The 25,270-nt window shown below is 31.3% G+C and overlaps 1 protein-coding gene across 11 annotated transcripts in view; it reads right to left on the minus strand.

Moving 5' to 3' along the window:
* Nucleotides 1–3,842: 3,842 nt before the first annotated feature.
* The window catches only part of LOC120770913 (syndecan), a 486,497-nt gene continuing 465,069 nt past the window's right edge, over nt 3,843–25,270 (minus strand). For all 11 annotated transcript variants that reach the window (XM_040098598.1, XM_040098592.1, XM_040098593.1 and 8 more), the window contains 2 exons: nt 4,302–4,475; nt 3,843–4,197 (listed from right to left, as the gene is read on the minus strand). In XM_040098598.1, the coding sequence (XP_039954532.1) occupies nt 4,025–4,197; nt 4,302–4,475 (347 nt within the window). In that variant the 3' untranslated portion in view covers nt 3,843–4,024. The remainder of the gene's footprint in view (nt 4,198–4,301; nt 4,476–25,270) is intronic.

Genomic DNA, 25,270 nt, shown 5'->3' on the forward strand with positions numbered 1-25,270 from the left:
TATAATAATGTCTGCCATTTTTTATGCAATTTTAGCATGAAGCTGCAATCAAACTTAACTGAGTTCTTCAATAATATTTCTTTTATCAATATTTTTTTCCAATTTTTCACATGGCAACTCTATCTCTTATAAATCTCGCTCAACTGCATGAAAGTATCTTCAACTCAGCTATATTCGGCTTCAATAATAATGATTATCTCAACTCTGCTCTTCTTTTTATCCACGATCACTGCATTTAATTGTAACTATTCTTATTATTGCAGAAATTAAGTTCATTTACTAACAAAAAATGATGGTAAGATGCATAATAATCGTAATATTGTATAAAAGTTAATAGAAAAATCCTTAAATAGCGAACTATTTAGTTAATCGTAATTGTTGTTAATATATAGCATATTTAATAATCATAAATTTAAGAGTAAATAGTAATAGAGAAAATATTCGTTTATAATTTTTTAGTTCTTTACACTAGTTTTGCTCATTTATGCTTATTTATAGGTTATGTTTTGTTTTATTACTATTTTTTATGTCTTATTCTATTATTCTTGCTTTTTTGTTATTAATTCCAGTTTTTAATTATAGTTGACAGCTACGTTTTATAATTAATTTTTCTTGTTATTGTTTAGTATTATTTTTTAACGAAAATTTATTTTTTTTATTTTAAATTTCATCAATTTTTTTTTTACATTTAAGCTTATGTTGTAGGACTTTATATATTTTTTATAAATTTTATTTTCATAATTATAATTATTTGTATTATTATGGTTTAGTTTTCATAGATTTTATTTAAATAGAAAAAAAAAAAATAATTTGTTAAATGAAATATTTTTTTTTTTTAATTTTATTCTTCATTTTATATTTTATATTTTACTATTTACTTTTTACGTTATAAATGCGCATATCTAGTTATATGAGACTATTTTTTTATACATTTATTAGTTTCATATTTAATATTATTATTACAAAAAAAAAATTATTTGTTAAAAAATAATTGTTTTTTCTTGAAAAAATTCTTTTAATTATAATTTTGATTTTTTAATTTATTATTTACTTTTTATATTATATATCCGAATATTTAGTTGTGTGATAATAGTTATTTTTATAAGTTTTTATATATTTAATATTTTTATATTTTTTATTTTATTATTTACTTTTTATATTATAAATGCGAATATTTAGTTATATGATAATTTTTCTTTTTTATTATTTTATTTTTAATATTATTAATATTTTTTTATTTTTTTGGAGTTTCAGTTACAAAAAAATATTTATTTACATTTTTTGTATTTAGTTGTATTTTTTATTTATTGTTTTTTCACTTCAAATAAATATTTTTAGTAATTACAAAGAATGTTTTAAATTTATTACAATTTTGTTTTTTTTTTTCAATTTTAATTAATTACCTTTCTTAATTAATTTTTTGTCATTTCAAAACTATTATTTAAATTAATTACAAAAAAATTGTTTTAATTGTTATTTCAATTTAATTTTTTAGTTTTAATTAATTTTTTTTTCTTTATTTTTTCGTTGATTTAAATATATTATTTATATTAATTATGAAAAAAAACAAAATTGTTTTCAATTTGAACGTTAAATTTTCATTTACAGTTTTTTTTATTTTCATGTTTTCGTTATTAAAAAATAATTATGTGTTTAAAAAATTAATTAACAAAGGCAATTAATTAATATTGAAAAAAAACAGAATTGTAATAAATTTAAAACATTCTTTTGTAATTACTAAAAATATTTATTTGAAGTGAAAAAACAATAAATAAAAAATACAACTAAATACAAACACATAATTATTTGTTAATAACGAAAAAAATATTTTGCATTGTTTTTTTTTTTCAATTTTAATTAACTTAGTTTTTCGTCATTTCAAAATTATTATTTTTAGTAATTACAAAAAAATGTTTCTAACTTTATTACAATTTAATTGATTTAATTTTGATTTATTTAAACATTTTTTTAAATCAATATATTTGCCATTTCAAAACTGTTATTTAAATTAATTTAAAAAAAATTGTTTTAAATATTATTACAATTTTATTTTTTCAATTTTAATTTATTTATAATTTTTTTTAATATATTTAGTGTGATTTCAAAATATTGATTATATATATATTTATATATTTTCATTTCAATTTATTATATTTTTATTTTCAAAATTATTTTTGTTCAGAAATGTTATTTTAATTATTTAAAAAAAAATTTTTTATATCATATTTTACCACAATTTTATTTTTTTCACACATTATTGTTTTTTTATTTTTATTTAATTTTTCATTTCAAAAATTTTATTAACATTACTTTTTTACAATTATTTAAATTTATTTGAATTTTTTTATTTTATTTTAAAATTTTATTACTGCAATATTTTTTTTTACCATTTATTATTACTTTTCGCCGTTAAGTTTGTCATTTTGGTCAACATATTATGCTTCCTTACTATTTCTTTGCTGTTATTATCATTATTTTATAAATTTCGTTTATTAAATTGTTTTAACTCATTAATTACATATTTTCCGTTAATACATTTACAACTTTTACTTTCAAACAATAACTCTAGCCATATTTTTTATTTGTTTTTTCTTTATAAACATCATAATATTTGCCGTTTGCAAACTTATAATATTTGTCTACATTAATATTATTTATTTTAATTTTTTGTTTAACTTACTATCAATTTCATATATTTATTTGTTGTTTTTTAAATGTTTTCGGTACTAAAAGTTTACATATATATTTATGCTTATTTATATTTTCAAGTGTTTTTTTTATTTCTCTTTAATGTTGCGAGTGCTGACTCGTACACACACATGCACATATATATTTACTTAAATTATTAAATAGTTGTGTGTGTGTGTGTTTAGCACGGCGTGTGTTTTTGTTGTTACTTGCATTTTTGTTGCTTTGTTTGTAGATGTGTGTCTGTGTGTGTGTATTTGTTAAGTTTTCACTTTTGTTTTTATAAATTTTGCTACATTTATGAAAAGTGTCCCGCCCTTATAAAGTATTTCATTTATCCATTTAATATTATTTTAATATTAATATTTTTTTTTTTATTTTTTTAAATTATGTTTACTAAGTCTATATGCAATTTACTTTATATATTAATTTATATAATTTCATAATTTTCTTCAAACGTTCGAAATCAAAATTCCCGTTAAATTAAATCTGATATTTTCTTGCACGCGCTTTCAAGCGTCTCTTTACACACAATTGTTGTTGTAATTGTTTTTGCTTTCCATACATATGCTTTACGCTGTTATGTTTTTGTTATTCTTTGTTTTACTTAAATTTAAATAACTTAATTGTTGCAAATAAAAAATTCAGTTTCTCTGCTGTTTGCTGCGCATTTTCGCTTACGCTTTGTTGTTTTTGCTTCACATTCTTTTTCGTACACAGAAACTTGCAACTAAACTTTTTGCTGGCGATTTCAGCAAGAGAAAACTTTACACTTTATCCAGTTGTTCTTTTTGTTGTTGCTCACGAAAAAACCGTTATTATGCTTTCAGCAAGCTCTGCTGCGTCTTCTCCCAAAATATTTTCGCTTTTCAACACCAAAAACAACCATTTCGTATATGTATGCGCGTCCAATGCGCGTGCAGCTGTACATGTGTTTATGTGTGTGTGTGTGTGTGTGTAACTGAGTTTTAATTCCAAACTTTTTTGTGTGTAGCAATCAAAAAAAAATATTCGAAAATTCTTGGCAAAAATAATAATTGCTTGTTACAGTTTTCGTTATGCTTCCGTTTCACACGTTCATACTCTTTTGTTGTTCTGCTGCTTTCGCTCTTCTTTCTTGTTTCTTTGTAATTTGTTTCACTATTCACTATTTACTTATTCGCTTACATTTTATTAAATTTTATTTTATTTTTTTCCCATTCACTGCTCCTCCTGCGCACCCATCGCCTACACTCTTCGCTCCACTTCCTGCTGCTGCGCTCGCCGCCCTCTTTACGCCGCCTACACGTACCGCCTGCGCTACAGCGTCTACTCTCTAATAACGTTGGGAATTATCTCAGGCATAGAATTCGCGATTATTCGCGTTTTTCGCATAGGAATTGACAGCCGGCGAGCGTTTGGGTTCATCGAGCGCATAGGAGCCCTCGTCCTTTTTCCGCATGCGGTAAACGATGAACATGACGACGAGAATGGCGCAGAGCAGGCCGACAACAGCGCCACCGATGACAGCTATAAAAAAGTAAAGAAAAACCAAAAATAAGTTTTTTTTTTTGTTAAAAGTTAGTAACCTGCCAGAGAGTGAGTAACAGTGCTAGAGCATTCATTCCACTTACCTGCTAAAATGCCGGGTTGTGCGAAGAAGCTCGCCGTTCGATCGTCGTCGCTGGTATTCATGATGAGTACTTCGTTGCCGGTTGTGTGTTCGATCACTTTAGTGTCTGTCGGTTGGCTATTTACGTTGTTTGTGTCCAATTCGTGTATGGTATTGCCTTGATTGGTGGTACCTCCTGTGAGGCGTATGCGAGAGCGTGTATCAAAGAGACAAAGAAGAGAAAGAGATGTGTTATTTAGAGTTGTTGTTGTATTTGTTATAGATATTCTAAAAGATTTTGCTTTTAATAGGTTTCATATGTGTTAAAAATAATAAAAAATTAAAAAAATAAAATAAAATATAATAAAATAAAAAAATAAAATAAAATAAAAAAATATAAACTAAAATTAAAAAAAAAAAAAATTAAAACAAAAAAATCAAATAAAACAAAAAAAAACAAATTAAACTGATATGAAATTAATATAAAATAAAAATAACTAAAAAAATAAAACAAAAAAAATTAACAAACTAGAATAAAAAAATAAAAAAAAGTTAATAAAGTAAAAATTAATATAAAATAACAAAAAATTTTAGTTCAAATAAAAAAAAAAAAATAAAATAAAATAAAATAAATAAAAATAAAATCAAAAACAAAAGAAATTAATTAGACAAAAAAAAATAAAACTCAACAAAAAAATGAAAAAAAATAAATGTAAAATAAAAATAACTAAAAAATTTAAACAAAAAAATAAAATAAATAAAATAGAATAAGAATATCAAAAAAAAAATTAAAAAATTAAAAATTACTATAAAATAACAAAAAAAATTAGGCCCAATAATATATTTTTTTTTATTATTTTTTATTATTAAGCCAATTCGTTTTAGTTTTAATTTTAATAAACTTTATTAAATAAAATAAATATTAGTAAATAATTTTTTTTTAATTAAATCTTAGTTTTGTTAGTTCATTGACAGCATTGTCAGTCATATGTGTTAGTATTGGTGATGTTTTGATATGCGAATGTGATGAGTGTTGGTTACAAGGTTAGATGTTTAAGGATGATCCACATATTCCGAACATGAATTCTACAACACAACAGCTACAGCTACAACTACAACTACTAGTGCTAGTGATTTAAATATGTGCATTTATTTGAACATTACTACAAATATTTAAATAGTTTTCTAAAAAAAATGCATAATTTCATAACAAAATACACTTAATAACATACCAAATAAATACTTATGTTTTTAAATATTTTTTAAACTTATTTATGCTTATATGAAGATCGGTACTTAAGATGCACCGAGCTGAGACACACTGAAATTCTGTACTACTTCGATTGCTCTTCTGACAATCTATATCACTGCATCGCTAAATCTTCTACTGGCGGTTCGTTCTCTGTTCAAAAACCTTCGATGCATTAGTAGGCGAGAGTTGGAAGTTAAGGAGGCGGATAGTAGGCGGAATCTGCTTTCAGAAGTTCTCCATCTACACTAGTTTCAAGCTACTGGACCACTACAGCGTATTTCAAGTGGAGGTGGCTGCCATGATGTAGTAGATATACCACTCTGAAGTGTCTTTTCTTTCCGAGAGGTGTGTACTCACTCCGATAGTTGAGCAGCTATACCGGCTTTGAGCTCGCTGACTGCGTGCTCAAAATTAGTTAAGGAGTGTATTAGACTAAATTTGAGTGTCCGGACACAGAAGAATCGCTAGAAACTGCTGAATCGATGAGCTTGCGAGCCTTTCTTCTATTTCATTGCAATGAAAGATAGTCGGGATTCCGTTGTCCTACTGCGTTGTAGTATGGACCTTTGTGACCACGGAAAACGCAAGTCTTTGGACTGGTTAAATTTCAATTGATTTTTGCCAAAACTATATGAAAAAAGGTGGAATCATTTGACACTTTTTCCCCTGGCATTTGTAAGACTGAAATTGAACTAACTCAGTAGAAAGACATTCGACGCCACAAGTGGAGTGGTTGGAATTAATATTAACCACCATTAGTCATTTGTGGTAAGCTCAAAATGCTTCGTCGATCAATGATACTGGTGAAGCATATTTTAGGGTTTTTTGGATTTGATAAAGGACCAAAAGCTGTTCAAGTGAGTTCCATCCAATTGAGAATAATCTATACCAAGCTCATGAAAACAATCGTAACCTTAGCGAAATATTATAGTGGCCGCTGCAAACCTGCAAAATTTTATATTTCAAAATTTGAGTTATTTTCTAAACATCCCTTGTATATACCAGCTAATTCCATATTCATAATTATACAAAGTTGAAATTGTGCTTCAAATGTCAAAGAAGCTTTCAGTTAATTAACGAATCAAAACACGGTGGCTTTGTTCGGATAGCTCATGCATATGGATGGGAACGATTTATCCCTGGGTATATTCAATGCAGCTCTTGAGGGAATGAAGAGGGTTCACTGCCTGAATATGAAGTTTAAAAATAGGGCAGGAAAGTTTGGCCGACAATGAAAGATTTTTCCTAAAGAAAATATAGCTTTTTGCGATGGCTCTCCAACATTTTTATACGGCTTCGATAAAGCGAAGCTTAGTGGCCTTAAAGCCGAGCATTTGTTTCCATATTGTTTCACTCATTGAATGAGATATTATTCCACCGAACACACGTTTTGTGTCTGAAGAGTGAAGGACTAGTTAACACTAATTCTCTTAAGTTGTTGGTTATATCTTAAGCTCTACCAGTCTCAGCCAAAATATTTTTTTTTTTTACTTTACGTCAACCAAAACGAATTATAGCAAAACGCTTTGTGGGCTATCACCACTTGTGGACTTCCTTTGAATGCAATTCAATAAGTAGAAAGTAACCGCAGGCTGGTCTAAATTTAATTTGCCTCTTTGAACTGTTTTCAATGGTACACCACGACGTATGAGTAACACACAATATAAGTATAAGGTAATTGTATGAATGCTTTTGAAACATAACTTTAACTGCGTTTATCTTTCAAAGAAATATTTTAAACGAAAAACCATTTGTACCTTTTTTGTAGAGAGCTGAATTATGTATTAGAATATTCTACTCCCATAATTGTAGGTTTATTTACTTTGGATATAAAAAGGGTTAATAAAAAATATCAAAAAATGTTAAGCAAAATACATGGAAAAATAAAATGATATAGGCACGGTTTGTTTCTAACGCCATTAGTATATATTATTCCCTAAAATATAGAACTCTTAACTTTGACAAGTGTACACTAGCCTCAAAAATATATGTAAATACCACTTTAATGCTTAAAATTGCATTAACATTTATGTAAATATTATAGCAAACGCCTTGTTAGCTAATTTCCATTTCGGACACACGCCTTTAAAAGCAATATTTGCGCCCGCAACTGCTTAGGTAATCAATCTGAAGCTTATCAAAGCATAAAGCGTTAACGGCATTACGCAAACAGACGCATAATAGCCACGCAAGCACACAAAAAAATGTTGGAAAATTATTGCTGCGACCATTATGACCAAAGCTTTGGAAGCGCATAGACCACATTTGCATATATTTCATAGAAATTTGTGTGTGTATGGCCGTGCAGTTGTTTAAACACGTGCTCACACTCGGTCGTGCATTGACTATCTTTGTCCAATCGGCAAATAATGGCTCCAGCGAAAATGCTTACGACACGTGTAAATTTTGTCTAGACACGCCACGTGTTAAAAGCTGCTGGCACCTCTAATGGTTTCCCCAATTTACACGTACATGCTTATGCATATTTGTATTTGTGTGTGTGTGTGCAGTTACACATCATTAGACACGATTCTTAAATGTTTAACAGTGTCCTAGGTCCTAGGTGTTTAGCATACAAACAAGCATAAATGTGTAAAATTTGTTCAAAAGCGTGTAAAGTTAAATTCCATGAAAACTTGGCAGCACAGTTTGATGGCAACTATTTTCGCATACCCGGCAGGAAGAATTTACTGCTAATATGAAAATGACAATGATACAGCTGTGTGGTTTAGTGAGTCAGCTCAGAAGGATTAGGTGAATGCTCTTTTTGATTTTTGATTAAAAAAATTTAATATTTTTGTTTTAAGTGCATTAATAATTTTAAAAATATTTAAACAACTATTGAAATAATTGCTTCTTCGATTTAACGTTTACAATTAATGATTTTTTGTTTTCATAATGATGAGACTCAGCAGTTTAATAAAAAGGTTTGTTTAAGAAATTATTAGCTTTTGAGTTGCCCACTTGAAAAAATGTTAATAAATCAATATTTAGTCACCTAAAATGCAAAATAACATAACGTCATTTCTTATAAGTTTACAAGCGAAGGAAAAGGAGATATTATAAACCACTCAAATTGAAACAAAATTTGAGTTTTGGTTATAAAATGGTTATATATAGCGTATATGCTGGTTAATTGTTGGTTATAAAATGGTTATATATTGGTAATAAAATGGTTATATCTGACAGCGGAAGCTAAAAATTTTATGCTGCATATACGTAAAATGATGTAATGTATCCTAAGAAATTGAAAACTCAATTTAAATTTTTTTATTTTACGTTGTTGATTTGTTTGGGTGGCGATATAAATTATTGTTAAACAACAAAAATAGTAAGAATACTCTTTAGGAATGAGGGAAAAATGCAGACTTATCCCATTTATGTAAAATACTTAAGAACTTTTCTGGTTAATTCGCTAATTTTCTTACAGAGGCTGATTTCAGTTGAATAGATAGGAGAACTCATACAGTAGTCTTTCAGTTAAAGTAATTGTCCTATAAGCTCTTTGCTCCAAAATTTCCGAAACCTAAAATTTATTGCGAATATTCTCACAATATTTCTAAGTTTATCCCCAACAAACACTGTAGAGCGTATAATTCTCAACCAACTGATGCATAAACAATAGATTAAGAGAGAAAAAGAGAGAGAGAGAGACAGAAAAATAAGAAAGGGATAGTTATAGGTAATAGAACGTCAGCCTTCTTAGCTACAGTTCCTTGCAAGATAAGGCCAAAAAATTAAATTTTTTTGATTTAAAAAAATTGTAGTGAGTTTATTGACAAGTCTGGTGCAAAAAACGCAAGTATGATATTTTTGTGCCAGAAGATCTCTTCTTGTTGACTGTGTTTGTTTTCCTAGAGGCCACACACGTTTGCACTAACCTTACAACTGCAAATTTTCTACTGGGTCTTTGTGTTTCTTCCATCGTTACAGTAGTCACTCAAAAGGAACTTTATGCAATTTTTCGTTTGTTTATGACGCAAGCGAGTCCCATACTCGAAAAGGGCAAACAGTGAACATGGAGAGTAAAACTAAAAACGTGATGAAAAGTTTAGAAGAAAGAAATGTACTTTTATGGATAATAAAACTAGGTAGCTAAGAGACCAGTAGGGTAATATTATGCCTGCGAAATGTACGACAAAGGGTCAAAATGCGTATAAAATGGCGTCGTGAGAAGTTTTAACAAGAAAAGATATGAGAACATAAGCATAAGGAACATAAAAATTAAATAAAATGAAAAAGGTAAAATATTTTTCGTTTTATTTCATTTTATTTAATTTTCCCTCGTTTCTGTTTTTATAGTATAATTGCATATAAGAATGAGAGAAAAACGTAAAGGATATATACATATAATGTATATGGAGGGACAAGAAAGGAGGGTATAGAGCTACAGATTTCGGCTACAAAAATTAGCATACAAATAATCCCAACTAATTTAAAAGTACTTTTTAAATTAATAAAAAAAGAGCTCACAATATTCAACTTCCGGTTGCCTAACCTCAAAACGCCCACCATTCCAGTCAGCACCTTCAGTATCTTATTTTTGGTCATTAAGCAAACGGAAAAACTTTTTATCAAGATCAAAAGTACAACTGCAGCTGTTACTTCGCGAGTAGTAAGCAAAATTTGAAGTCGATTTTTTTTCTTCACTTGCCGCATAAACTTTTATACGCCGCCATTGAAAGACAAACCACACAATCAGTGTCTTCATCAGCAGTGTCATTAGCTGTTTTGGGAAATGCATGAGATGAGTGAGGTTGTGGTGAGTCGGGAAGTTGTAATTTCTTTATTTGCTTTCGGGCGCTATAATGGATGAGAAGACGCCGGCAGACAGGCAAACAAACAAATAGACTAACTGCGCTAAATTGATGAATTGCTGACAGGCATAGACATGCATGCAGTTGGAGCGGCTGTGAGTGTAGTGGCAGACAGGAAGTAATGGTCGAGAGTGAGATGGCGGAGAGGAAGTAATGATTGAGGGGGAGATGGCGGAGAGGAAGTAATGGCTGAGAGTGAGATGGCATGCAGGAAGTAATGTTTGTGGGTGAGATGGCAAACAGGAAGCAGCGCAGTCGAAATATTCATTACTAATGATGGATTTGCTGCGGTGGCTTAAGATATATCAGTGTTAATAACTGGCGGAAGGCATGTCGAATCTATCAATTTTGGAGTGTGGAAGTTTTGTTGTTTGTTGTGTGGCAAGCTTTTGCTGTGCGGCAAGTACGGCTTAATTTGATGACGGGAAATTTGTAGAAATACCGAAATTCACGCAGATTTATTATTACAGTTTTATATGCCGTGAATTTTATTATCGAAAAATATTCTAAGCTTATGGCACACGCATTTGCTGGTAAGCTTTATCTTTCAATTTCATATGTAGGGAATATTATCATTAATTACAACACCATAAAAAGAAGATTAATTAAACTTTCTCCGAATATGTTTTCGGTTTCATTTGTGATCATTTAATATTTTGGCTCACAAGGCCGCATTTTTTCATGTTTACAAATAATGGCAATCAATGATATTTGAATATATTATTGTAGTGGTGAGCTATGAATAAGGCTTGTGGTTGAAGCGAAGCATATCTTTTAAAACTGTTCTATAATAGAACGCACGTGACGGAATGAGTAAATGCGCTGGTACAACGAAATGTAAGTAGATGCCTCTACAAGCTCTCATGATTGAGGGAAAATTTATGAATACCGTGTACGAGCTACTGTGCTCCTGAGTGTCCTCTCCACAAGTCCTCACAAGACCGAAGTGGTTTTATTCACAAGGAAGTACCAAATACGGCAGTCGCATCTATCATTAATGAGATGAACCCGCCTTCGTCTTACTCATAGTTAGTACTCGTTCATCTTAGACAGGAAGCTCTCGTGGGAGCTTCGCGGAGAAAGCAAAAAAGATATCAGTTGCCTTATAATGCTGCAGATGAGCTATGTATTGGCGAAAGTTGGCGACCCTCACCAAAGGTAGTTGACTGCGATCTGGGCAATCTTTGTAGACATAATTTCATTTCAAAATACTTGGGTTACCAAGTCGACGAACCTAGCCCTGGCAGACGCTTCTCTATTCACATACCACCAAGGAAGACACGAAGGGAAAGGACTTACTGGAAGGGAGGTGTGATGAGATTTTATATGGATGAACCAAAGCTTGCAAGGAGGGTTGCTGGAGGAGTATACTGTTGGGAACTTTCCACCAGCTCCAGTTTTAGGTATCCTGATTACAGCAGTGGCTTGCAAGCGGAGATGACTGCCGTAAAGGTAACAGTAGATCTATTGGTTTGTGGTATAGCCTCTTTTAGAGTGGTGACCATCCATGCCGATAGTGTATCAGCGATATTAGCCTTGGTTTTGCTGACTGTGCGTTTAAGAGAAGTAAAAGCGTGCCTAGACTCCTTATCTCTGGCATCGAGTTATTTAATGATTAGGCTGGTTAGGTGGAGCATGGCTACAGTGGTATTACAGGAATTTCTTAGGCTGTTGAGCTTGCTAAGACAGGTATTTCAGTCTCAATAACTGCAAAATGGAAACGGGTAGAAGCTCCTTTGCCTTCTTGGTGTTCACTACTGGACTTTTGGTCTCAGACAAAGTCAGCAAGAACTACTAGACAACCAGCAGCTGTGCTGATGCAAAGTCCTTCTGACCCTGGGTAAATTTGTAAGTTCAAGTGAAATCTTCGCCCTCAGCAAGATCCATATTTCAATGATTTTAAGAGTTCTATCGGCTATAAACGTGTAAGCGTTGTCTGTGCCAATAAAGAAGAAGGAGTTATTAGTGTACATTGTTCGATCGGGATTCAGGCAGTAAGATTGAGTATCTTATCGGTTGCCAGTTGCATCAGCTATTTGGAAGAATCTTCTCTACATTTTCTCTTCGTATGTCCTGATCTTGCCAGATCAAGCCGAAAACACCTCACCCAATTTGTTTAATATTAATTATGTTAGGTCTAGTCTTTTTTGAATACTTGAAAATTTGTCGAAAAGGCAACAATTTCTTGACAATTTTTGTCAAGCTAAAAACAACTATAAATAATAAAAAAAATCCAAAAAAGCTTATGTCAAAAAATAGCGAAATTTGTTGTGAATCAGAGTCAATTTACATATTTTGAATACCTTTTGTAGTTGTAGCAGTATCGTGGTGAAATTAAAAGATACCACACTATTGAGAAAAGGCTGTTAAAACTGACTGCGAGACTTGAAAAGTCAATACGAGGCCGCGTTCGGGGCTAGATGTCTGTGTTGGACATGTTTTTAGTCGTGTTAATATTAGAAATCTAGCAAACAAAATCGAGCAAATAAAATCGATTTTCCCAAACCGCGAAGGTAGCGCAGCTTTACAATAAAAATTGTGACGAAAGCACACTAAAAAGTAAATATCCCTGCTAGCTATCTGTTAGTCAAGTTCTATAATTATTTAATGATCCAAGGTCAAAGTAGCAAACAAGACTACAAATATTGAGAATTTTCGAACTAATTTCAAAAAATAGTTTATGCAGTTGTGAGGAAACCGCTTTTGCGTTTTTAATGAGCTAAAAAATACTTATTGACGAGCACTACAATGCATTTTTAGCATATCAGAATGTAAGTTTGGGACTAGCAAAGCTTTTTTGTTATTGAACAAAAGCAATTATGCGCTGAATTTGTCATACTCTGGCAATATTTGCTTTGCTCTCTAATATTATGAACAAAATCGAAGATATATTTTGCTTATCAACTTATTTCTTTCCTAAATCAAGCAACTTGTGTGAAGAAAATAAATAAAATTGCATTGTATGCAAGCCAGAAAATCTCTAATACATTCAATAATATTTTTACTAATATGCACATGTAGTTGTAGACAATCACGTGCCTTTATTCAAGCCAAAATGAAAATTGAACTAATTGACTTTTCATTGCCATTTCAAGTTAGCTTAATTTAGGTAAATATTTCAAAGCTTTGCCGAAGTTATGCAAGCAGATTTGTATATAGATAACATGTATATATGTATGTATATTTGTACGGTATATATACAAATATATATATACAAATATATAAATGCAAGTATGTACTTTTGAATCATTTATCACAGGAATTTATTTCAAAATATTTGCTCGTTTGTTTTTTCCCCTAACTACTAGCTAACGTATTTGCATACTTTTTTTCAAGCGCGTAATATACACATACATGCACTTACAGCCATGCCCAAACACACACATACACCTATGTATGTCCCTACAAGGACACAGAAATGGACAAAAATGCCGCTTTAATTGAATTTTATATAAAATTTGCTTTGCTCTTTTGCTTCAACTTCGAGTACGTCGCAAACGTACTCAAGTGAGCAACAAAAACACAAGAGAGTGCGAAAAAAGCAAAAACAAATAAATCAAAAATGCTACAACGAAGAAGCGTCGGGGCATGTTGGTTGTTTGGCAATAAAAGTTAAAAGCGAATATGTAAATAATTTTAATTGCGAAAATAAATCAAGTGGAAATGGGAAATTCGTGAAATTGAAAGCAGAAATGTGAAAAATGTGTCATGCGAAGAGAGAGGCGTGGAAGTGGAAGGTGTGATGGTTTATTTGTTATTTTTCAAGTTGCAAATACTTTTTTAGAAGAGCAGACGGATGCTTACATACTTTTGGAAGTAATACGAGTATATGCGCTTTACAGAGAATAAGTTAAATGCTTCACGGAGTCAGGTTGATCTCATCGTAGTGAGTGAAAAAGATTATGAGAGTATTGGGTGGAGAGAGTGTCTGCGGTTTTATATGGTGGAACATATTGGGACTCATGAGCGAGATTTTTGTATAAGTTAGTTGAGGGGCACAAACTGATTGGGCCTACAGGACTGATTTGAACTGGTTTCTAAATTGCACGGACAATAAGTTAAATGCTTTTCAAAGTCGGTTCGGTGTTATCGTAGTGAGGAAGAGGGAAAGAGAGAGAGAGAGATAATGAGAGAAAGAGGGAGATATAGTGAAGGAAAAAAAGAGATAATGGGAGAAAGAGAGCGATAATGTGAGTAATATAGAGAGAGAGAGTGTCTATGGTAATGATTTATATTGTGGAACATATGTGGACTTATGAGCGAGATTTTTATATAAATTAGTTGAGAGGCGCAAACTTGTTGGTCCAACAGAATTGATTCGAACTTGTATCTAACTGCTAAAAGTTTGCAGCAACATCAGTATGTTGCTTAAACCAATACAACAAAAAAATGTTATGGAAAAAATCAGAATTTGTCTAACAGAACAGAAACCAATGTAATATTTTAAGATCTCAAAATATACTTTCTAGCTCAAGATAGTGAAAAATATCATTTTAGAACCCAAAAGATACCGAGAGTTTTAATGTCTTTTAATCGGAGAGTTCCGAAGACTCCTCAAAAGTCTTTAAGGGCCGTAAACTGTGGACAGGTGAAAATTGTGGAAGCTGGTAGAAGGTGAAAAGTATTGGTCAGATTTTCGATTCGTTAACTCTAGGGGGGGAAAATAATGTACGAATAGTCCCTGGGGTCTGAAACATGGTAATATAGCAAAACCGGACAAAGAAATAATACGATTGCAGATTGATTAGGAAGCATTGCATCAATTATGTGACTTAAGTCCAAGTTTAGATTCTGGACGAAGTCTTTCAGGGAACATTAATTTTAAACCACATAATACGATAAATGAATATATTTTATATTTGAGAGCCCAATAGCTAGTCTAGTAGAACATATTATGGGAGAAAATTTAGCGGAAACTCATCTTGATTATGATTTATAGTAGACTCGCCAAGCAAACCTAATAAAACATATATAAAGACTGAAGTGGAAGCCCAAACCATATGTTGCGCGCATTAGCAAACATTCAACGAGCAATAGCTCATTCATAACTCCGCCGCAGCAAAGCAAATTCTGTCAGTTTCGGTGGCAAATTAATAACCTGCCACAATGCAGCACAACTTGCGTTTTGAGGCACGCGCAAGCTGCAGCACAAATTTCTATGCCTACATATAGATGATGAACTGTATACACATAGCCAACAATAACAACATACACACACACAACCACTAAAAGAACCACACACACACACATGCTAACGACAACTTATGGCTGCACTATGGTCACTTCCCGCCGCCACTCAATCTCCTGTATGCCGCCTGCCATGTTAATCACCTGATTTGCATTTGTCGGTTGGGATACACATACGAGTACACACACACACATTGATCGAAGAGATGCTGACGAGATGCCTGTGGAGGCTATGAAGTGACCGCGGCATTATCAACGAAATGGCGAAGTCGCTGGCTGTCAGAAGGCAATAATCAGTATGCAGCTAAAGTGCCAGCGTAGCCTTAGAAAACCACACGTACTCAAGTGCATGTACTATGTATAGATGGATGTATATGCATGCATGTATATGTGTGAATGTTTGTATGTGTGTGGTGGCGTTGCTTTGCTTTGCGACCGAGATGACCGAGCGAGTTAAGTCGAAGTGATTGGGTAATTAAATGAGAAGTTATGGCATGAAAGTGCAACAGCAAGGCTTGGCTGGAGAGCTGCGGTTTTCAATTAGAGCAGCGAAGATAATGCCGAATAGACTGCCCAGCAAGCAAAAAAAGACAAGGCAATTTAAGTGTTGAGCGGAGGTTTCTGTTTAAAATTTTCATAAAGAGGCTGGGTGTAGAGAAGCTCTACTTATTCGAAGTGAGTTTCGAACATATTTGGTAATATTTATTTTTATGAAAAATTAATATTTAAGTTTCTAGCATACACTGTTTTCTTTCTTCTTTTTTAGTACATTTAATATTATTCCTAAAAAAACCTTAAATATAATACTTTATAGACTGCAACAGCAAAAAGGAGCAAACACGATTCAATTTATAAAGATTTTTCTTGTTAGAAATTAATTGAGGTTTTGAACGGCGACCTTTGCTCACTTGTGCCCTCTCCTATAACAAATTTGATCACAAAGAGCCAGCACTCTGAACAATTCCAGGAGCTTGCTGGGCACAATGGAGGTGCTGTGATCCCTGTCCACGTATATTGATCTAAGAGCCTTGATAAGATCTTTCTTTATTTAACTGATTGCTTTGAAAAGGCTTTATTAGAGGCTGCAGCTTACTCTTGCCAATAGACAATTTTTATTAAAAAAAAAATTAAAAAAAAAATATTACCCACAGAAAATATTGAATTTAGAAGTTTTTTTGCCGTTTTTTTTAATACTTCTCTGTTTAATTTTTTAAACTCTTTTTGAATCGAATGCGAAAAATACATTTTTAAGACAAAACTGTCGCTTAAACAATTAAAAAATAGGCCAAAAGGCAGTGAACAATTTTTAAATATTTTAATTTTCAAAATTAAAGAGGGTTGCCATGTATATTTATGAAAGTTCAAAAAATATATATGTATTTTCAGGAAAAAATTGTCGCTAAAACAAAATTTATGTAAGCCCAAAGGAAATGCAAAATTAAAAAATTTTAAATTAAAAAAAATAAACAGGGCTGCCATGTATGTATGTATATTTATGAAAGTTCCAAACGAAATATAAATATATTTAACGAAATATTTTAGGAAAATATTGCCGCTTAAAAAAATTTGTTATAAGCCCAAAAGAAATGCAAAAATTAAAAAAAAAAAATTAAATTAAAAAAAATAAACAGGGTTGCCATGTTTATTTATGAAAGTTAAAAAATATATATTTTTGGAAAAAATTTCCGCTTAAACAAAACTTGTATAAGCCAAAAGGTAATTAAAAAAATCAAAAATTTTAAATTAAAAAATTATAAATTAAAAAAAAATAACCAGGGCTGCCAAGCATATTTATAAAAGTGACAAATTGCAATATGTTCAAAAAAGCATTTATTACTTAACGTGAATAAAAGAAATTCGTCTTTATTGTGTTACAATAGGTGCCTATTTAAAATATTCTCTGCTTCAAATCCAAGTTTAACTCTGCTTCATAATTTGAATTTATAGCCTTAGGCCGAAAAAATTTTAAGTGTAAAATCTTTGCTTTTCTAGCCTTGAGTCATGTTTGCAACACAAAAGTCATTTATTATGGCCGGAAAAATTACTTTTTACCGCCTTTCATAACCTCAATTTGCTTCAATATCAAGCAATTAGCATAAATCGTTGACTAATAGAAAATTCTTGTATTTTTCTGATGTAATTTAAACTTTTAAACCGCTTGCAGCTGAAAGCATAATAAAATTGCCAATAATGTGTGCAACTAAATAAGAAATTTCTGCTGAAAAGAAATAATTTTTTCAACATTTCCAACAAATCAATCTTGGCAACAATCTTTATTTCCTGGAAAAAATAAAAAACTGCGAAGGATTTGAAACTAAATCAATAAAAACAAAATATTTGATAAACAAGACGCTTCCACATACTGTATCGTTCCTAAACAATAAAAGCAACGTTGTGCTGCTGCTTTAAGCATCTTTCTAGAATTTCCTAAGCATTTAACTGGAATCACAACTTATTTAAGTCCAAGTAGAGCGCTCGAATTTTGCAAACTATTTTCAAATGCTTACTCGTTTGCTTGCTTACTTGCTTTCTTGCTTCCTCAAGTCCGCACTTCCTCACTTGGGGGCTTCCTTCTTCCTTGCTCGTGCTCGGTATGCCTTTGTACTTGCTTATTGCAAGTTCGTAAATTCAGATTATTTCAAAGTTACGCAAAACGAGTCGTAATGAAATGAAATGAATCGAATTGAATTGAATTCAATTGAATATTGGCTGCTGGCATATATACAGTGTTTCATTTAACTCCGGTCGGAGTGTAGCGCCAGCAGCAGGAATGTGCTTGTAGAATACTGCAGTGTGTATGTGCTAGCGGTTCTTGCAAGAGATGCTTCAATAGTTGCTACTTTGTAACTGAGCGCTGTATTAGAGAACTTTTTGCTGGGCTTTAAATAAAATATATTTCTATGCGCAGAGTGTATTTTGTCTTTGGAGTTTTTCAGCTATTGAAGTGTGTTTAATGTGCAGCAATTGGGGTAATTTACTTTGGTATTTCTGCGAAACTCTTTGAATTTTTCATATATTACTAATCTCAAATAAATAAATACATTTTCAATTAAGATAAAAATTAGAAATTTAAAAACTGTGTTATTTCAAGTTTTCTTATAAATTTTGAGGTCATGTGAAAGAAGTGTTAATACAAAAGTGATTGAGATTTTCATTACCCAAAACTTTGTCACATAATTTTTTTATAGTACTCGTGGCTTTGCCGTAAATAGAGATAAATCGAGATAAACCATTATTAATCCTTAAAATCAACCACGCCCCTCAAATTCTTCTTGTTGACACCAAATCACCCGTAAATTACTTTTCATTTCATTTTGGTTATTTTTCGTTTCTAAGGGGAAACTTACTACACTTTTTTTTTATAAAATTATCTATCCTCTTCCAGCAATTATTGAAAGAATTGAAAAACAAAAATCTAAAAAATAAAAAGAAATGTCAAAACATTGGCAGCTCTGCACCTATGTAAACATTTTTTTTTTTTACTCACGCTAAAAAGTAAGAAATTTCGTTACATAAAATTCAGTATCAGTATTCCGTTACAAACATTTCAGTAGCAGCTTAAGGGATATCTGAATGGTATTTTGGAAGTCCACTGACTGTCTTATAGTAGCTCAGTATCATGTTGTAGATATATTTAAACAAGTTGCTTGACTTCCTTAGAAAATCGTAATTATCATGGGAGCTTATAAAATAAAGGGAAAATACGGCATATTTTACAGTACTACTACGATAAAGGCAAAAATGCATCTCAAGCCGCCAATAAAGTTTGTGCAGTTTGTGGACCCGATACAGTTTCCATTTCCACCGCACAACGATGGTTTCAACGTTTTCGATCTGGTGTAGAGGTGGTCGAAGATGCGCCACGCTCCGGAAGGCCTGTCGTCGAAAATTGCGATAAAAATGCTGAATTGGTCAAAAGAGACCGGCATAGTAGCAGCCTTAGCATCGGTCAAGAGCTGGGCATGAGTCATCAAAAATTCATTTCAATCAATAAAAAAAAAATCAATCAAAATACCGCAAGACTTTTTTGACAACCCATTATATACTAACCGCAGTGTATTCCGGTAAAAGCCCTCTCGAAGTTTAAGTTACAAATATTCCTCGTCTCTTGAAATTAAATGAGAGAAATCTGTCGAAAGAAGCATGAAGATGTTGGAGTGTTTCGTTTGTTTGAAAGCTCAGTTTTGTTTATTTTCGCCATGGAACTTGAAGAGACTATTGATGGATCAAGTAACATTAAGTGGATTTTGAAATTTCTAAAAAAATTTTATACTATGATATATCCAAAATATTTTTCCAAAGTTTCAAGGCAATCGCAATAAAAGTGTAGGACATAAAACCTTCGGAAGAGCCGCCGGCCAGGCTAGACAGGTCAACTTTTAATCATGTTTTTCTATCGTTTTTAAAGTCGGTTTTCAGGATGTCTTAGAATCTACTAAAACAAATTTTTAATAGCTCTTGTAAATGATTGATGAAAGATTCGTGATTGATCGAAGAATTTTTTCCAATTGCAATTAATTTTTTCAACGTAAGTTTTGACAAAAATTATGCCTAAACTCATACTGTTTTCTTTGAAACTTTGACCAAAAATCGCTTCAATTTTTATTGTCATATCCTTCGATTAATCATGACCTATACTCATCTACTAGCTGATGAAATTTGATTTTTTTTATTTTAGATGAAACCTTTTATGCTGACCACTGTGGGACATTTTTAAGGTGTTATATCCACTTGAGATTTTCAAAAAATCGATTTTTTTAAATTGTTTGAATGTACATATATTCAAGAATATTCTCTGAAAATTTCAAATCGATCCGAAAATTAGTTTCGGAGATATGAGCGTTCGAAAGTAGGCAGAGCACGAGTCGGAGTAGCCGTTCCCGAAACTTTAAACGCGTTTATCTCAAAACCGTGTTTTCAGAGTCGGTGTGCAAAATTTCTCCGAAACCGCTGAAGCGATCGGTTTGAAATTTTTACACGACTCAGATATATTTTTCAGCTAATGATCGAAGGAATAAGGTTTTGGACAATAATTTCGATTTTTTAAGCCACTTTGAAGTGAAAAATTTTCATGAAAAACTGATTTGTTTTTTGAACAGCCGCCATTTTGTTAAAAATCAAAATTTTGACTAGACCTTCGATCATTACCTGCATTTATTTATCACAAAACTAAATATTTTTGGTTTTTGGTTTTTAGATAATTTGGACCGGAGAACTCTTGCTCACAGCCAAGCACTTTTTTTGGACGTCTCTACGCAGATTATCTACAGGAGCTAGGGGATCCAATATTTTTTTAAATAAACCGCTGATTGTTACAGTACATTAAATTCTGTTAAGTATTGTTTAAGTACATTTTTTTCCATTAAAGTATCAAATAAAATGCCTCTTTGGAAAAAATTCACAAAAACGCTTTTTTCTGCCTCGCAAGAGGATATAACCCCTTAAGCGGTGCTTACGGAAACTACTTGTCAAAGGGAGAATTTCCAACATTTTTTAAGAAAAATTCACAAAATATTTTTCATATTTATTATTTTTTTCTTTGATATGCTAAAAATTTGTAATAAACAATTTAATTTTTTATAAAAAAAAATTGCGAAAAAAGCAATTTTTCGCCCGTCAAAACTTACGTAACACTTTAAAATTGCATAGAATATCATTGCATGTAGCTTTTTCTTTATGAAAGTCATAACCATACATATAATCATATAAAAAAGGAAAAATATGGTACTTTAACATATAGCAGGCGAATAACAGCTATGAACTTCAACAGTGTTACATTCCTGTGATTGCATAACACTTACATAAATGTAATGTGTGTGCGTGTGTGTTTATTGCCTGTGGGCAGCAAACTTTTAACTAACCGTGTGGAAAGCAATTTTAATGAAATTGCCAATCGTCATCGATTTTATGCAACTCTGCACACAAACACACGCAGCTATTTCATATACGCTCGCCTACGTCGGCATTCAATATTGCAGGTATGTAAGATTGTGTAGGTGAGCGAAAAGCGAAGTGGCAGTGACGGTATGCAAGTACCGTTGCAATGTGCGTCAATGTGTTAATGAAGGTCGTGAAATCGCATTTGCATTGATTATAAAACCAATTTAGCGCTGAAGGCCTTGGCAAAATTACAATGCAAAAGTCATTGAGATTTCAAATGGTGGGCAATTAAAAGTGTTTAATTTGAAATGAAATCAAAAAACTAAATTAAAAAATTAGTTTTTATGCTTTGAGTAAACTTTTTTGTGAAATAATATTTTTTTTGGCTTTCAAGTTGTTATTCACAATTAATTAAAGTAATATTGAAATCAATTATAAATGATGATGTGAGTGAAGTATTATTTTTAGTTTGTAAAACTATTTGTTTTAATGAAAAAAAAATAAAAAAATGTAAATAAAAATTAAAAAAAAAGAAAACAATAAAACAATAAGAAATATAAGTATTAAGATATTATAATTTAGACACCAAAAAAGTGAGTTTTTAGCTGAGAAAAGTAATATGAAGAAAATAAAAAAAATTTGAAAAAAATTAAAACAAAAATACATTTAAAAAAAAATTATTAAAACACAAAAACTTCACGGTTTTTGCTGAAAAAAACAAAATAAATAACATTAAAAAAACAAAAATAAAGAAGTAACAAAAAAATTTAAAAAATATATAAAAATTTATTATAAAAAAGTTATTTTTCGCAAGAAATATTTTCCTCGAAAACGCAAAAAAAATCTTCACTCCCTTCTTCATAATTTCATTTTCAAATAACGCTTGAGAAAGACCCTTATGAAAACAATAGGAAACATACCAAAATGCAATTAATTTTCAAGGACTTTCTTAAAAACGTCTCAGCAGCTTCCTGCACACTTTTTTAAAACTAAGTTTGTTAAAGTCCCCTGAAAGCAGTGTACATGCACAAAGCAAAACAAAGAGAAAGGAAAATTTAATTTTAAGTGAAATAGAAAAATACAGAGCGAGTTCCGGTTTCCGGTGTGACATTCAATTAACAAGCGAAAGTGAAATGAAGAAAGCACAACGCTAAAGAAATAAACAAAAATGGAAACAAAAAAAAAAAACACAAAGCAAGAAAAGCGTAGAAAATACAAAAAAATTAGAAAAAAAAATTAAAGTGATGTAATAAAGTGGGTCAGCAGCTACAAAAGAAATAAAAAAGGAAAACTACAATTCCGGCAAAAAAATTACGCCTTCTTGTGCCTTACAAACAAACATTTGAAGAAAATATCTTTCTACACAAAATTTTTTTTTATTAAAACAACTTCAAAAGGTTACGCACTGAATGTGAGAAAAATATTGCATAAATCTTTTTATTACCGGAAGCAGCATGGACAATTGTTTTGACCGCATGCTACTGTTTCCGCTGCGGTTTCAAGCGCCACTGGCTGCGCAATAAATTTTGTATTGCGGTTCGTTCTGCTCAACGCTGCGGATATTTATAATTGCTTGCGGCACAAAAAGGCTATAACAATAGGAATACAACAAAAACACAAAAACATAATAAAGCATAAAGGGAATTGCGAGTTACGAGGAAATTCGATATAGCATAGATGGCTTAAGGGATTATTACTAGGGTGGTGGGGGGCGTATGAGTAATATAATAGAGTTCAATGATGAGAAAACGGGGAAAATTACAAAATTTTGTTATGAAAAAGACAGAGTGGCAGCTAATTGTATAAAAGCTATTATTTGACTTATGTACTTGTTTGTGGGAAAATTATTATTAGGGGCATCCATGGCGTATGAGCGATATTTGGTTGAGCATAAGAAATAATGTTTCTCAGCAAAAGGTTTGTAGAGTGTATAAAAGCAGTGGTTGTTGTTGAATATTCATTCTTAGAATTTGTTTATTTTTGTTTTTAGTTCATTACATTTTTATTCACCATATTCTTGGTTTTTCTTTCTACTTCTACTATTTATTTCTTATATTTTGTTGCCAGTCAAAGTTGAGCAGAAGTTTTTGCAACGCATCAACACACATACAATATATGTATGTACATATATACACACAAATATATATAACTTACTGTCCTCACTTTTTCCCGAACTAAAAGTATTTCGTTTCTTTATTCAAGTATTTCCATTACTTTTTTTGTTTTTTATTTTTATTTATTTTTTCTTTATATTTTGTTTGTTCACTTTTCCATTGCTTCTTAAGGGAGCATCGAAATCAACTGGGATATGCAATAAATTATACTTTAGCATCAACGCGATTATTAAAAGTAAAGAATGTGAGGAAAAGTATTTTGAAGGCGAGAATGTGTATAAAATGCAGCAGATTATAAGAATTGCGAAGGCAGTGAGGTCAGTGTTGGTACAAAAAGCGTTAAGTATTTTATAACTTAAAATCAAGGCAAATGCGGATAACTATGTAGCAAATAATTTCATATAGAGTTCATTAAAGTTTTCGACGAAAGGAAAATTGCAGAAATTTCAGGAATTTAGATATAAAATAAATTATTTTTTTTTTTTATCGGAATTAATTAATTCAATTGAAGAAATTTTTATTATAATTTATTACATACAATTTTTTATTATAATTCATTAATTTAATTTAATTAATTTTTATTATAATTTATAAAATTAATTTTTTTATTAGGTACCGTATATGTATGTTGAGCCGTTAGCTTTCCACAAAAGTTTCTAAACTATCGCTTTCGAACATAAAACTTTATATAATTATAAGTTTCATCATTAGCTCAACCATTTCTAATCTCTTAAGTTATGCTATTAACATGAAAACATAAATATTTTACGCTTCTTTTCTAGTTTTACGAAATTTAGTTTTTTAGAATTTCCAAGCAAAAGCTTCTTTGTTTAATAAAAACTGCATAACTTCAAATTTGGAAGTATAAAAAGTATTGTACAGTGATTTTCTGTAACTATTTGGTGTAATATGTATGTATGTATAACGTGAGCTGCACGGCGTATACGTAACCTCGGAAACATGATTACTCCAATGCGATTTGGGGGTACGTATACGCCGTGGAGCACAAATTTTAATACAATTGAAGGTATTTTGTTGATGAATAGGTTGAAATGTCTTATGTAACGTGGGATCAAGATATTAAATATAAATAAACACGATTTTAGCAACATTTTATTCAAATATTAAATTAATGAGGACATGCAAATTTGCTTGAGATTGGGAAATATATTTTATTACGTAATTGAAATAAGTAAATGTCTCCAAATAAAACCGCATAGCTAACAACAATAACTGCAAAAGCAATACTTGCTCCTGAGATACACATTGCTAAATATCATAGGTTGCTTCGAACACACAAAAGTCCCTTTCGCGTAGAAAATTCGCTGCCAACATAAGGAAAATCGATCGAAGGCAACAAATAATGCCAGCAAGTTGAAGTGAGAATACAAATGCATTGTCGTCGAAAGCCACCATTGGCAACTGAAATCTTATCGAGTGCGTTTTTTGTCGCATTCACTTGGTAACTGTAACAAAAAAAGTGCAACAACAATTGTGACAGCAAAGATTTAGCACACATTGGCGATTGGCAGTGAAGCAGTCAGCTCGACTGTGCGGTTCACTGCAGGCAGCTGAAGTGCCAAGTTGACGCGTTGTAACTGCAGCTGAAGCAGCTAACCTACAATGTGGCTCTAATGTTGCTGACGCAAGCAAGAGTGCTACATGACGGCTATATGTTTGAGGCATAAGAATGTGGTTGCAAGTGATTCTGTGACATATATGACGTCTGCAGCGTAAGAGA

This window comes from Bactrocera tryoni, chromosome 3, assembly GCF_016617805.1.
Source record: "Bactrocera tryoni isolate S06 chromosome 3, CSIRO_BtryS06_freeze2, whole genome shotgun sequence".
NCBI classification, from domain to species: Eukaryota; Metazoa; Arthropoda; class Insecta; order Diptera; family Tephritidae; genus Bactrocera; species Bactrocera tryoni.